Source organism: Sebastes fasciatus, chromosome 1, assembly GCF_043250625.1.
Source record: "Sebastes fasciatus isolate fSebFas1 chromosome 1, fSebFas1.pri, whole genome shotgun sequence".
In the NCBI taxonomy this organism is placed as follows: Eukaryota; Metazoa; Chordata; class Actinopteri; order Perciformes; family Sebastidae; genus Sebastes; species Sebastes fasciatus.
Window position 1 is genome coordinate 1996738 of NC_133795.1, and position 16289 is coordinate 2013026.

Below are 16289 nucleotides of genomic sequence, written 5' to 3' on the forward strand. Positions count from 1 at the left end.
TTTTTCAGTGACACTTTGGTCCTTCAGCAAGTAAAACATGGCAAAAAGAATGCAAATTAGCAACACGGGATGTAACCAAGCCCCCAGGAAGAGCACCGGTCGTTGATGGCCAAACGGCGGTACTACAACTTCCGTGTCCGTCACGTGATGCCATTGGGCCCAGAAAGACTTTTCCCATAGACTTCCATTGGAAAAGAGACATCTGTAACTCAGCAGATAACTTTTTTTGAGGTAAATCAACTCCCCCGTACGAACACTCTAATAGTCCTTATTGTTGTAAATATTTTTAAAAACTATGACGCTCTGTTTTGCAATTCTTAAATGCTATTTGATCAGGGTTAGCAGAGCTGGCGACGCCGTGATACTGCGATGGAGTTTTCAAAGACACTCCGGTGTCCTGTGTGGGACCCCGAGGGAGATCTGAATGCTTTTTTTTTTTTTCTCCGCATGTTCAGATGCTTTATTACAGTTCTGCAAAAATACCTTAGGATATAAAAATTGATTATAAATTATATAAAATATAAACTGTAAGGAAAGGAAAAGATGAATAAAAACAAAACAAACAAAGTATTCGGGATCTGCTGAACATTTGGAATAAATTTCAAATGTCTAAACAATTTATTAGTTTTGGTCAATTTAGAATTTTTGAGTTTTAAGTTTTCAATCAGTCAAATGTTTTAAAATCAGTATCTTTAAAAATAAAAAAGGAGGGTATTCTTTTAAGCCATATCATTTTATGTATATAATATTTTGCTAGGATAATAATCAAATTCATGCATTCGTCTTATTTATTTGTCTTTTTCAAATAGAATTTTAATTTCCATCATTAATGTATTTTTAAATGATGTACTTATTGACTGTTTTATAGAGTGTGTTTTTTTAAATCCCTTTTAATTTGAACTATTTATTGCTGGATTAATATTTCATTTGTAAATTCTTTTTATAATTCTTTTTATTGCCTGTTAAAATGTCAAGTAATGAATAACTTTGTAATTTAGTCTTTTTATTCATAGATTAATAAATCTATTTGTAAACAAATGTATTAAAGCTTATTTTTTTATTATGCAATTAGTTATCAATTAAATGCTTTATTACTATTTACATGACTCTTGTGGTCCTCCATAGTGCTTTAACCCTATATTTAACCCTCATCCTACCAACCTACAGTAGATGACGGTTGACCTGTTTGGAGAAACAGACAGGAGTTAACGCACGGGAGCAAAGCAAAGTACTGCTGTGGATGGAGGCAGCAGCAAAACGGATTTAAGACACCTAAAAGAAAGGCCCACCTAAAAAATAAATATAAATATCAGTTTAAGTGTACACTATATTTAAAATATTTTAACCATTTACCTCGCCGTCAGACAGCTCTTTCCAGCGGGGCACTGAAGCTGTTATGTCCATCTATGCTCTCTTCAAAACCACCGGACTCCATTAACTAAAACAGTAATTTTACAGGAGTTGCTGGTCTACCGCTTCCTCAGTCGGTTAGTGTGTGTTTAGTTCGAATTCACCAAACCGTAGCACAAACAAACTAACCGATCAAGGCAGCGGAAGACCAGCAACTCCGATGTTCTGCAAGATAAAAGTAGTTTTTTTCAATGGAGTCTGGTGGCTTTGGAAAAAGCATAGAAGGACAGTTTCCCGTCAGAAAGGGCTGTCTGACGGCGAGGTAAATTGGTGAAAATATTCTTAATATAGCATTCTTTTAGGTGTCTAAAATACATTTTGCTGCTGCCCCCGTTCACAGCAGTAATACTTCGAAACACCTGAACTATCCCTTTAAACATATGGCTACGGTCTTGCTATTCCTGAATCTAAAGACAGCATATGTGCTCATTCTGAAGGATGGAAGCCTTTCAGCTACAGTCTTGAATGATCTTTATTATTTTTTAACTGATAATATACAACTCTAAATGATTAGAAATAGTAAAGGTCAAAAAGGCAACAAAAGGTTAGAAGAGTAACAGATAACACATAACAGAGAAGTAATACCACATAGTAAAAAGAGAAGTAATACCACACATTAATATGAACGATGAAAATGTAAAATGATCCATTTAAAAGTTTGCAGACATCTTGGTGACGTCTTGTTTCAGGTCAGCGGCGTGCATCTCGATCCTCCTGTGCAGCTTGTCCATTGACGTTGACAGGGTGTCGTACAGAGCCTGGACACAGTGAAGTGAGACAGGTTAGTCTCAAACATAAACGTTTGGACCAAAATAATCATGTAACTAGAAGTGCACTTGGAGAGCGCAGACCTCCGCCAAGGCAGGTTTCATGGACGAAAGAAGAGAGAGAGACGGACAGAGATAGAAAGAAAGAGAGAGACAGACAGACAGAGAGAGGGAGAGAAAGACAGACAGAGAGAGATGGAGACAGACAGAGAGAGAGAAAGAGACAGAGAGAGGGAGAGAGACAGACAGAGAGAGAGAGAAAGAGACAGAGAGAGGGAGAGAGACAGACAGAGAGAGAAAGAGAGACAGACAGACTCAGAGTGATGTTTTCACATCAATCTAAATAGATAACAGAGAGAGAGTTATGACCTGTTTATCTGTATGCAGACGGTAATAAAGGAGTGGATGTTGAAGTAGATGGGATTAATGGTTTTACTTTTGTTTTGGTATCGACTACTATATTTCTGGTATCGTGACGTCTCTACTCAAACTATGAATGAAACGATAATAAACCCGGGCAGACATGTGGGGAGATGCTTTCACCTGAGCTTTGGCTGACTCTTGGCTGCAGACGTCTCTCAGGCTCTGGATCTTGGCCTTCAGCTGCTGCGTCTCTCTGGAGATCTCTTGGATTTTGTCGACCATCTTCTCGCGCTTCTGATGGACCTGGTTGTACTGCCTGCAGAACCGTTCAACGTGGGTTATTAAACTTTCAGTTTACAGAAAACAGGACTGATCAGTATGTTGTATATATTATGGCATTAAATGAAATACCCCTGCATGTCTTGAAGATCCTGCTCCTTCATCTCTCTCTTCTTCTGCCTGCGGATGTTCTGTTTGGACTCTTTGTCCAGCTTCATGCCCAGAGCTCGCTTCAGCTGGCCTTCCTCGATGTACAGGTTCTTCAGCTCCTTCTGCTGCTTCTCATACAGAGCCGCCAGCTCCTGGTACTACACAGAGAAAAATAAATAATATGATAATGCAGAACTGCACAATGACATGAATGAATATGAATGAATAAATGACTCTGGTAAAAATAAATGTAGCCTTTAATTAATTAATAAAATGTGACAAATTTATATTTCTGTTTTCTCTTACTTCTTTAATTATCTTTGTATTAATTCCCTTATTTATTTACTCTTGTTTAATTTTCCCTTTTATTCATGTATTTATTTGTATTCATTTTTAAATGTAGTTAATCTTTTTTATATGCATTTATTTATGCATTTCACCCCTTATTTATTTTCCCAAACTAATTTATATCGATATTATTTTCTTTATACAATACCATTAATTAATGGCTACATTTATTTTTAATATTATTTTTGCAACATTTAATGATGTATTTATTTATTGAGTCATTTATTTATTTATTTTTTGATTTTATCCGGTTCCGTCCTCCACAGTTCCTACCTCCTCCTGTTGCTGCTTGGTGTTGTTCATGCTGCTCCCCAGGTCCTGCAGCAGGTTGTACACCTGCTGGATCTCGGCCTCAGTGTGAGTCACACTCTGCACCACGTTCTGCAGCTCCACCATACACTCATCTGTTCCCGTCTGAAATCAATGCCATCAAAAAACAAAACAAACGTATCATACAGGCGAATAACAACAAAAAAAAAGCCTCATTTCAGGTTTTTCTTTTCTACTCACGATGGAGGTCTTGATGTTCTTGACGTTCTCCCTCATCTTCTCCATCTGACTCTTCAGCTCCTCCGGAGACTCCACAATCTGAGACTTGCGTTTGCTGATGTTTTCCTTCAGGTTGCAGACATCCACCTTCATCTGGGCCTGACACACACATCCAAACAGCACACACCTCTTTTCAGGGAAAGGCCTCGACTCTTACTGGATTTATCTTTCTGAGGGGGTTTGGGACGTCAGACCAAAGTAGCACATATTAGAGTCCTTGGGGCCAGTCTGTCTGTTGTCTGATTGTATAGAAGTCTCTGAGAAAATGAGTCTACTTCTCTCTTGATTTATTACCTCAGTAAACATTGTAAACATGAGTTTATGGTCTCAATCGCTAGTTTCAAGTCTTCTTCAATACAGCATGATGTTCATTTAGTAAATTATGGTCCCATTTAGAGTCAGATAGACCATAAAGCAGGGGATGCTTTAGGGCGATATCTTTACTGAACAGAAATAATACAGAACAACTAGTACTTGCCTCGTCTGCCAGTAAATGATCATGAGCAAACAAACGAGCTGCTAGAAACAGAGGGACAACAGACGGCACCAAGCTATTCCAGACTTAACTAATTCACTGGGAAAAAAAAAGGTTTCCAGCCCTAATTATTTTACTTCTGTTGGTGTAAATGACTCTATTGAAGTTTCCTTAATTTTCCTGTATTTTTGTTGTGAATTTAAACAAATGTAAGAAGACCAGATTGTGACCCAACTGGCTTTGGTCTGTAGTCTCTCAATAATAATGCCTATTTCATCATTCTAGACGCCTGTCATAAGGTAGGCATGTTAACTACAACTAAGCTGCCACTCCGCAAAGGTTATCACATCAAGAATATGTGTCCACACACATGGAGGATTACACTCTGGACTAATGTTGTTCACAAAGACCTATAAAAGTTGGCATCAAATATTCATCATCACAGTCACATACCAGTTTCTGAGTCTTCTCTGCAATCTTGGCTTTCCACTCTGCGATGCTTTCATTTTTGGCATCCTGAAAGGAGATTTGATGTCACCTGAGGGCTCACACACAACAACAGGTTTTATCATTTGGCTGTGTGTCATCACCACTTACCACTTCCTGGTACTCGTGGATGTTGGTGGCGTGCAGCTCAGAGAGAGCAGCTGCCAGCTCGTCGGCCTCGGCCTGCTGCTCCGGTGGGATGGTCCTGAACAACAACAGCAAGTGTGCAAAGTGAAGCTTTAGTCTTTTACGTTACTGGAGAGGACACACATCTAAATATATTCTGATTTCTTGTGATCATGAAAACATGATTATTAAGGAGAGACACTACAGGTGAATAGGGTACAATTCTTAACTAATACATGAAACGTCCCCGGTTGATTACTGACATTAAGGCAGAGATTTTTTGCATTACAAATTTGATAAAATGTTATATTTAAATATGCAAATGAGGCATTATCTAATGCTAATTTTTGGTGAATTTAGTAAAAATCTACAGACACAAATAGACAAAATAGTAAAATAAACACCTTAAATGTGTATTTTGGATGTTTTCTTTCCACTGAAAGAAGACATGTTATGGAAGCAAAATGGCCTCAAGATGTCAAAATTGACCAGTGATCTTGACATAACATTTGTTTGTTACAAATGATCACAAAATAGACCATCATTCCATTATTGTGTGCTTATAAAAAAAAATATCGTTGTCAATTAATCTGTCCATTATTTCCATTAAATCAATGAGTAGGCGGGTGTAGCTCAATAGAAAGATGATAGTGGTGAATTGGGGTGAACTGTCCCTTTAGGTAATTGATCTTTAGTCTATAAACTGTCTATTAAACGTTCCCAGAGCCGAGGTTGGCGTCTTCAAATTTGCTCGTTTTGCCCAACTAACAGAAATATTACATTTAAAAGGATATAAATAAAACAGCAAAGCAGCTAAACATTACATTAAAGAAGCTTGAAGCAGCAAAACACCAAACAACTACATCAACAAATCACACATATCGAATCCAAAACTTACGTCAGCATCTCAATCTTCTTCTCTGCTTCTTTATTGGTTTTGTTGTAGAACTGCAGCCGGTCCATGTCTGCCCTCTGACAACAGAGAGAGGAACGGTTAGAATAACTCCAGACACACACTCTGGAAACAGGTTAATGGTTTCTACCGTGTCTGCACTGACAATAACTACGACAGCGCATTAGGGCCACTGTAGCTAAAAAAGCGCCGGGAGAAGGGGAAATATTCAGAGAAAAAAACTTGGATATTCTCTGAGATTAAAATGGTACATTTATGTGAAAAGAAAAATCACAAAATTATGAGAAATAAACTTGAATATTTTCTGAGATTATCAAGTCATAAATTTACGAGAAAAAAACTCTAGAAAAGAACACAGAAATAACATGAAAGAAATCGTGTATATGTATCTTTCAAGAACTTCGCCTTGCTCAGAGGCCCTCCGTTAGAGAGAAAATTGGAAAAAGCTTTTTAGGATTTAACTGATAACCCATTGGCAATAACAACACTGCTTTAGGCGTAACAAAATTCAGACAACGGCTAAATTTGTGACATTAATCTCAGAGAATATCCAAGATTTTTTCCTCACAATATTACCCCGCTCCGTGATTTATTCCGTATTGTATTCTATTTTATCTTTTATAATGTGTTTCTCGATGCTTTATTCTGCTCTGATTTATGTAAAGTACTTTAAATTGCCATGTTGAAATGTGTTATATAAATATAAACTTGCCATCTCTGTACAGGTTTCCCCGTTTTCCTCACAGCCTATATTAAAGCCTACTGTATATATGGGTACCTGTGTTTCATTTATTTACTTTTTTCTGTGTAATCTCATCACTAGTTATTTCATGTTTCCGGTCATGTTATCATCTGGGTCATGTGATTGCCTCCCATTGGTTGTTGCTACTATAAAGGTGAGAACACACCTGTGTTGTCTGTTCTTTAGAAACCCTGACAAAGACTTACAGTAGTTGAAACATGCTGTCTTTTTTTTTATGATTTAGCAATAGATAAAGGCTTTTTAATACATCCTTCCTTATTGTTACTTGTTCTTAATATTTTGGAGTGCATTATGTTACGGACCAGTCAGGTAACTTACAAATTTGGCCAGCTTCTCCATGATCATGCCCATCCTCTGCTTCCTGAAGTGAAGATAGTTCATGATGGCACTTAGAACACTCAGAGTCTTCTGCTTATCTGGAGAGGAACCATAAACTCGGGTTATCGGACATCTAGTTTATCAGATGTCCAAACGTCATATAGTTTCAGAAAAACTCTGGACAGATGCAACTGAAAAATCATATACTTACTTGGAGCTAGAAGGTCCATCAGGGAAAAATCGTACACCATGCACATGGGAAGAAACTGCTGCCTATAAAAAGATCACACACAGTGGTGTTAAAAATATATGCAACAATACAACAATGTTGTAATGTAATGCAACAATGTGCATACAATCTCCAGAGCTGAAGCCTTTTCAAGGAAACTTCAGACTTTATTGTCTCAAAGGAGAAATTCCTTTATAAGCTGTCCGGAGCTCCCTCTAGAGGCCGGTCTCATAGACAAGAGGCTTTTAGTTCATTGTTGATTGATGGTTTTTGTTGGATGTTGTTTTGCAGTTTGTGTATATATTACTAGGCATTACGGTAAGAGCGCGTAAGAATTGGCTTCAAAATAAAAGTGATCTTCCTGTGAATGTGATAGGCAATTTCACATAAATTCAATAAGTCAGTCAGTCAATAATAAATAAAATGAATGATAATTTCAAAAAAAACAAAACACCATGCAAACTTAATAAGAATACATTTATTATAATATCTGACTTGAATATGACAGTACAACACCTCAGAGTGTTCAGATTAGTTTACGAGACTGATCACGCTGGTATGATTATCACATGGTGTACGGTCTAAGACCTGCTCTATATATAAAGCGTCTCGAGATAACTTCTGTTATGATTTGACGCTATATAAAAATAAATTGAATTGAATTGAAAGGGTTAAATCAAAATTGTTTTAGAGAAAATATGAAAATATCAAGATATATATTGTATATCATGGTATAGCCTAAAAGTATCAAGCCCTACATATAACAGCACAACAGTAACAACATGACCCGACAACAGGACACACTAACTGAACAGAACTAAGAATAACAAAAACAGCCGTGTGCTCCATTCATGTGAGTCTACTCGGTTTGGTTACATATATCTAAATACAGTATATCCATAAACTTGATGTTATCAGCGATCATCCTATCCGCCATTCTGCGTCTGTTGGTACAAATTGTGTTATATCCAGAAGAGAAAGCCAGAAAACTCACATGCATCTGCAGACGCTTGTGATGGCAGTTGTTGTCTCGTGATAAACTGGATTCTGAATATTCTCCAGAAGTGGAACCTGTGGGGAAACGAAAAAGAAAAAGCAAGTTCTTTAATATAAGAAAGATAACAACTAGGTGTACTGGGATGACTCTATCTATAACATATAGCCTACCACCACATCATTCCTTACATAAACATGCAGGTGTAGCAAGTGACATTATAATGCCAAACAAAAAGGAATACATGAGACTGCTCGGTGTAACTGGGAATCTATAATGAAATCAAGAGTTCCTTCATGAACTGGTGAGCAGGTTTAAAGGGATAGTTTGGGTGTTGTATGAGGTACATATCCATAGTCAGTGTATTACCTACAGTAGATGATGGTCGGCACGCCCCCAGTTTAGAGAAACAGACAGGTGGTACCGCACAAAAGCAAAGCAATGTACTGCTGTGGACGGGGGCAGCAGCAAAACACATTTTAGACACCCAAAAGAATCAATATCTGTTTAAGTGTACGCTATATTTAGAATATTTTCACCGCCACCTTGTTGTGAGACAGCTATACAGTTTATGTTTCCAAACAAGGAACTGAAACTGATATCTCGCTCTCGCCAAAGCAACCAGACTCCTTAGTTTGTGCTATTGTGTGACTTTGGTGAATCTGAACTAACCAAAGCCACATAATAACACAAAACAAACTAACCGATCGAGGCAGCGGTAGACCAGCAACCCTGTGTTCTGCAAGGAAACATTTTATTTTTTTTTAAAATGGAGTCTGGTGGCTTTGGTGAGCTTAGATGGGAAAGCGGCTTCAGTTCCCTGTTGGAAAGGGCTGTCTGTACACTAAATATAGTGTACACTTAAACTGATGTTTTAGGTGAGCCTTTCTTTTAGGTGTCTTAAATATGTTTTGCTGCTGCCCCCGTCCACAGCAGCACATTGCTTTGCTTCCATGTGGTAACTCTTGTCTGTTTCTCCAAACTGCCGACCGTCATCTACTGTAGGCAACACACTGACTATGGATAAGTACCTCATACAACCCCACTTCAAAACACCCACACTATCGCTTTAACATTACCTGTCAAATGCAGTACTTACCATGGAGTGACACTCGGGTCTGAAACGATACAGGAGATGCAGCACTCTCATGTACAACGTTTGAACCGCCTCTGGCTGTAAGAGAGAATACGTGAGCGATACGTTAATGATTAGTAGTTTATCTGAACATAGAGGACCGATGGCTGAAACTAAAACAGCATCTCCAATACAGGCAGGTATCTCGTCTGGTCCACTGGAACATCATGAAATTATCGATTTTTCCTCACATGCCCATATGTACATTGAAAGAGTTATTGGTTGTTGTAATCATTGCACCTGTTCATACAGGCTTGGTAACAACATTACGTGCAAAAGCAGCAATCTGAGTTTAGATCTGCAACTAATTATTTTCAGTATTGATTAATCTGCAGATTATTTTCTTGATTCCTTGTTTTAGTCGTTGACTACACTTGATGATTAAAGCTTCTCAACTGTGATGACTTACTGCTTTTCTGTGTCATATCTGATCGCAAACTGAATATTTTGGGGATTAGGACTGTGGGTCGAATAAAACAAGCAATCAATACATCATCTTGTGATTTGGGAAAAGCCCCGAAAGCTACTTTCAGACATTTTATTAGACAAAACTATGGATCGATTAATCAAGAAAATAATCATCAAATTAATCAATAATGAAAATAATCTTTAATTACTGCCGTAACCAAAACCATAACATGTTAATTTATTTACTTTCATATATGACAAGCATTAGAGAAGGTGGATGTTCACCGATTTTGCCTAAAAAAGTAACTAAAACAATGAATCGATTACCAAAATAGTTGCCATTAACAATTATTTTCATTGTTGATTATTTTCTCGATTAATCGCTTAGTTGTTTGGTCTATAAAAAATCAGAAAATGTCAATCAGTGTTTCCCAAAAGCCCAAGATGATGTCCTCAAATGTCTTGTTTTGTCCACAACTCAAAGATATTCAGTTTACTGTCACAGAGGAGTAAAGAAACCAGAAAATATTAATATTTAAGAAGCTGGAATCAGAGAATTTTGACTGTTTTTCCCTTAATAAATTACTCAAATCCTGCGATGGACTGGCGACCTGACCAGGGTGTACCCCGCCTTCGCCCAATGTCGGCTGGGATCGGCTCCAGCCCCCCCGCGACCCTAACGGGATAAGCGGTTGCAGATGGATGGATGGAAATTACTCAAATCAATTATCAAAGTAGTTGGTGATTAATTTAACAGTTGACAACTAATCAGTAAATCGTTGCAGCTCTAGCTGCCAATTAATTTTCTGCCGATCCAGTATGTTCATCAGTGAAGCTACATCGCATTTAAACTGTTTGATGCTGTACAACAATAACAATTCTCTTGAAAACAGGTCCTTGTTCTCAATCACTGCAGTAACAGGGGCCCTCTGAGACCCACAACAGACCTGTTATTTAGGGGGTCTTTAGGGGGAGATAGCAGGTCAACAGTAGATGTCACATAGAAGTGGTGTACATCATCTGAAAGCTGGAGATTAATTTGAGATGCAGCTCAGCACTCTGTGTCAATTAAATAATTAAAATGAATTGTAAAAGCGTTTTGAACATTATGATAGAAGTATCTGATGGTCATCCCCATGCTCCATCATGTCTCATAAGTTGTTGCAGCAATTTTTGGAATTGATTCCATTTGTTACACAGATTTGGTGCTAAATTTTAAAAAAATGTACCACTTGAGAGTTGATACAAATGATCAATAATCCTCCTAAACACCACATTAAGACACCAAGACATTGAGGAACACCATAGAAAAAGCCATGCTGTGATTTGGGATCAAAAACTTTTCATAAACATGTGTAGATTTCTGCAGGATGTTTGGAGGGCGAGCGCTTCTGTTCTGGAAACTGCTCAGAAACTATTATTGTTAATCTACCTAGAAAAACCATACATCTTCTTCTGAATGCCCAAAGTCCTTTATGTATTTATGCTACCATTCAAACGTCCTCATTATCTCATTATCATGTATTTATTCTTAGTAAACGTAGGGTCGTTATCTTTACCCTAGCAGAAGTCAGGTAGTTAATGTTAGTTAATGATAGTTATCTTTACCCTGGCTGAAGGAGTCAGGTAGTTAATGTTAGTTAATGTTACCCTGGCTGAAGGAGTCAGATAGTTAATGATAGTTAATGATAGTTAATGTTAGTTAATGATAGTTAATGTTACCCTAGCTGAAGGAGTCAGATAGTTAATGTTAGTTAATGTTAGTTAATGATAGTTAATGTTAGTTAATGATAGTTAATGTTAGTTAATGATAGTTAATGTTACCCTAGCTGAAGGAGTCAGATAGTTAATGATAGTTAATGATAGTTAATGATAGTTAATGTTACCCTAGCTGAAGGAGTCAGATAGTTAATGAGTTAATGTTAGTTAATGATAGTTAATGTTACCCTAGCTGAAGGAGTCAGATAGTTAATGGTAGTTAATGATAGTTAATGATAGTTAATGTTACCCTAGCTGAAGGAGTCAGATAGTTAATGGTAGTTAATGATAGTTATCTTTACCCTAGCTGAAGGAGTCAGATAGTTAATGATAGTTATCTTTACCCTGGCTGAAGGAGTCAGATAGTTAATGATAGTTAATGGTAGTTATCTTTACCCTGGCTGAAGGAGTCAGATAGTTAATGATAGTTATCTTTACCCTAGCTGAAGGAGTCAGATAGTTAATGATAGTTATCTTTACCCTGGCTGTAGGAGTCAGATAGTTAATGATAGTTAATGATAGTTATCTTTACCCTAGCTGAAGGAGTCAGATAGTTAATGATAGTTATCTTTACCCTAGCTGAAGGAGTCAGATAGTTAATGATAGTTATCTTTACCCTGGCTGAAGGAGTCAGATAGTTAATGATAGTTATCTTTACCCTGGCTGTAGGAGTCAGATAGTTAATGATAGTTAATGTTACCCTGGCTGAAGGAGTCAGATAGTTAATGATAGTTATCTTTACCCTGGCTGAAGGAGTCAGATAGTTAATGGTAGTTAATGATAGTTATCTTTACCCTGGCTGAAGGAGTCAGATAGTTAATGATAGTTATCTTTACCCTGGCTGAAGGAGTCAGATAGTTAATGATAGTTAATGTTACCCTGGCTGAAGGAGTCAGATAGTTAATGATAGTTAATGATAGTTAATGATAGTTATCTTTACCCTAGCTGAAGGAGTCAGATAGTTAATGATAGTTAATGATAGTTAATGATAGTTATCTTTACCCTAGCTGAAGGAGTCAGATAGTTAATGATAGTTAATGATAGTTAATGATAGTTATCTTTACCCTAGCTGAAGGAGTCAGATAGTTAATGATAGTTAATGGTAGTTAATGGTAGTTAATGATAGTTATCTTTACCCTGGCTGAAGGAGTCAGATAGTTAATGATAGTTAATGGTAGTTAATGATAGTTATCTTTACCCTGGCTGAAGGAGTCAGATAGTTAATGATAGTTAATGATAGTTATCTTTACCCTGGCTGAAGGAGTCAGATAGTTAATGATAGTTAATGGTAGTTAATGATAGTTAATGATAGTTAATGGTAGTTAATGGTAGTTAATGATAGTTAATGATAGTTATCTTTACCCTGGCTGAAGGAGTCAGATAGTTAATGATAGTTAATGGTAGTTAATGATAGTTAATGATAGTTAATGGTAGTTAATGGTAGTTAATGATAGTTAATGATAGTTATCTTTACCCTGGCAGAAGGAGTCAGATAGTTAATGGTAGTTAATGATAGTTATCTTTACCCTGGCTGTAGGAGTCAGATAGTTAATGATAGTTAATGATAGTTATCTTTACCCTAGCTGAAGGAGTCAGATAGTTAATGATAGTTAATGATAGTTAATGATAGTTAATGATAGTTATCTTTACCCTAGCTGAAGGAGTCAGATAGTTAATGATAGTTAATGATAGTTAATGATAGTTAATGATAGTTATCTTTACCCTGGCTGTAGGAGTCAGATAGTTAATGATAGTTAATGGTAGTTAATGATAGTTATCTTTACCCTGGCTGTAGGAGTCAGATAGTTAATGATAGTTAATGGTAGTTAATGATAGTTATCTTTACCCTAGCTGTAGGAGTCAGATAGTTAATGATAGTTAATGGTAGTTAATGATAGTTATCTTTACCCTGGCTGTAGGAGTCAGATAGTTAATGATAGTTAATGGTAGTTAATGATAGTTATCTTTACCCTAGCTGTAGGAGTCAGATAGTTAATGATAGTTAATGGTAGTTATCTTTACCCTGGCTGTAGGAGTCAGATAGTTAATGGTAGTTAATGGTAGTTAATGATAGTTATCTTTACCCTAGCTGAAGGAGTCAGATAGTTAATGATAGTTAATGGTAGTTAATGATAGTTATCTTTACCCTGGCTGTAGGAGTCAGATAGTTAATGGTAGTTAATGATAGTTATCTTTACCCTGGCTGTAGGAGTCAGATAGTTAATGGTAGTTAATGGTAGTTAATGATAGTTATCTTTACCCTAGCTGAAGGAGTCAGATAGTTAATGATAGTTAATGATAGTTAATGATAGTTAATGATAGTTAATGATAGTTATCTTTACCCTGGCTGTAGGAGTCAGATAGTTAATGATAGTTAATGGTAGTTAATGATAGTTATCTTTACCCTGGCTGTAGGAGTCAGATAGTTAATGATAGTTAATGGTAGTTAATGATAGTTATCTTTACCCTGGCTGTAGGAGTCAGATAGTTAATGATAGTTAATGGTAGTTAATGATAGTTAATGATAGTTAATGATAGTTATCTTTACCCTGGCTGTAGGAGTCAGATAGTTAATGATAGTTATCTTTACCCTGGCTGTAGGAGTCAGATAGTTAATGATAGTTATCTTTACCCTGGCTGTAGGAGTCAGGTCGCTCTTCGTGAAGTTCTTCGCTTCTTGTCCGGTCAGAACTTCTGTTCGGAAGAAATTCACTATCGCATCAGCGGTGTAGACGGGAAACGTGTTCTCAGACATCGTCTCAGCTTTAGTTTATATTAAAAACAGAAAACAAAACAACAAACAGAGAGAAACAGAAACAGAGAGAGACTCAGAGAAACAGAGAGAAACTCAGAGAGACTCAGAGAGAAACAGATAAACAGAGAGAGACTCAGATAAACAGAGAGAGACTCAGAGAGACTCAGAGAGACTCAGAGAAACAGAGAGACTCAGAGAGACAGAGAGAGACTCAGAGAGACTCAGAGAGACTCAGAGAAACAGAGACTCAGAGAGACTCAGAGAGACTCAGAGAGACTCTTCAGCGACGGAAAACAAACTTGGCGCCTTAAAACGACTTCCGTGTTGATCTCCAGACAGCGAATCTGATTGGTCCTCTTCTTCTTCTTCGTTTGGAATTTGCAGCAGATTAGACTAATCTGATTGGTCAGTTCATACTTCTTCTTCTGTTATGAGAGGGAGATGATACATGACTCACCAGCGCCCTCTACCTCACTGACTGTGTTACACTCCTGAACTGCACCCCCTAGTTTTAACCTCATGCTGTTGTTTAGGTTTAATTTAATAAATAACAAAAAATAAACGAATAAATAGATAGCAAAAATAATATAAAAAATAAATGTAGCCATTAATTAATTGATGCAATAATTGTGACTGTGTAATAATTATATAATTATCTGACGGACACTTTGTGCAATAATCTTGCAAAACAGTAATCTGACAAAACTGTCATCTCATCAATATACAAATTGTATTTTTATATTTTATATTGTATTATCTTTTATATTTTTTAAATTTATATTGCACTATCTCTTTTTTTATTGTGTTATCTTTTCATTAGCACCTATGGGATTGTCACAATCTAATTTCGTTGTACTACACAATGACAATAAAGGGCTTGAATCTTGAATCTTGAACAAAATGTGACATAAATTTATATTTTTGTTTTAATTTGCTTCTTTATTTATCTTTTATTTGTATTAATTCCCTTATTCTACCGTTTAATGTTCCCATTTATTTATTTGTGTATTTATTTTATATTTATTTTAAAATGTATGTATGTATTTATTTATGCACGATTTTTCCATTGAATTTCACCCCTGATTTATTTCCCCAAACTCAAATTAATTTATTCATGTATTATTTTCTTTTTATATTTCTTTACACATTTCATTACATATTTCATTATGCATTTCTGCCTCATTATGGAAACGAGGGGGCTGTCACTCAACGTGTGTCATCATTGGGTCGGATCAGGTTACGGGTTTTTGCTTCATTTAATGACATATTTATATATTTATTGTGCATATCATTTATTTATTGACTCTTCTGTTTTCCCTTTTATTTATTTAAGTATTTATTTTCATTTGTTTTGTATATATTTTGTATCTATTTATTTTTGCACTTATTTTTTATTTAATATTTATTTAAAATGTGTGTATTTATTTATGTATTTTGCGTTTATTTATTTATGCACGATTTTCCCTTTGCATTTCACCCCTTATTAATTTCCCCAAACTTATTTATTTATGTATTATTTTCTTTATACATCTCATTAAACATTTCTTTATTCATTCCTGCCTCATTATGGAAATGAGGGGCCTGTCACTCAACGTGTGTCATCATTGGGTCAGATCCGGTTAGGGTTTTTTGCTACATTTAATGACATATTTATATATTTATTGTGTATATAATTTATTTATTTACTCTTCTGTTTTCCCTTTTATTTATTCAAGTATTTATTATTATTTTTATTTTTATATATTTTTTATTTATTTATTTTTGCACTTATTTTCTTTATTTAAAATGTGTGTATTTATTGATGTATTTTGCACTTATTTATTTATTGTGTATATAATTTATTCATTTACTCTTCTGTTTTCCCTTTTATTTATTTATGTATTTCTTTTTATTTTTTGTATATATTTTTGCATTTATTTTTTTATTTAAAATTAATTTATGCATTTCTGCCTCATTATGCAAAATTATCATTCAGTTTGGGGAAATAAATAAGGGGTGAACTGTAAAGGGGAAATCGTGCAGAAATAAATAAATAAATTAGTTTTCCCTTAAAAAAATAATAA

The 16289-nt window shown here is 35.8% G+C and overlaps 1 protein-coding gene across 1 annotated transcript; it reads right to left on the bottom strand.

Annotated features, from left to right (window-relative positions):
* Nucleotides 1-1864: 1864 nt before the first annotated feature.
* nuf2 (UF2 component of NDC80 kinetochore complex) lies at nucleotides 1865-14549 on the bottom strand. Its single transcript, XM_074634604.1, has 13 exons — nucleotides 14104-14549; nucleotides 9270-9344; nucleotides 8171-8247; nucleotides 7159-7220; nucleotides 6948-7045; nucleotides 5852-5925; nucleotides 4939-5032; nucleotides 4795-4857; nucleotides 3828-3965; nucleotides 3591-3731; nucleotides 2952-3127; nucleotides 2721-2856; nucleotides 1865-2168 (listed from the first exon to the last, which is right to left on the bottom strand). Exons 1-13 carry the CDS (start codon nucleotides 14224-14226, stop codon nucleotides 2061-2063), a joined length of 1365 nt encoding a protein of 454 aa, XP_074490705.1. The 5' UTR covers nucleotides 14227-14549; the 3' UTR covers nucleotides 1865-2060.
* Between the last annotated feature and the right edge of the window lie 1740 nt (nucleotides 14550-16289).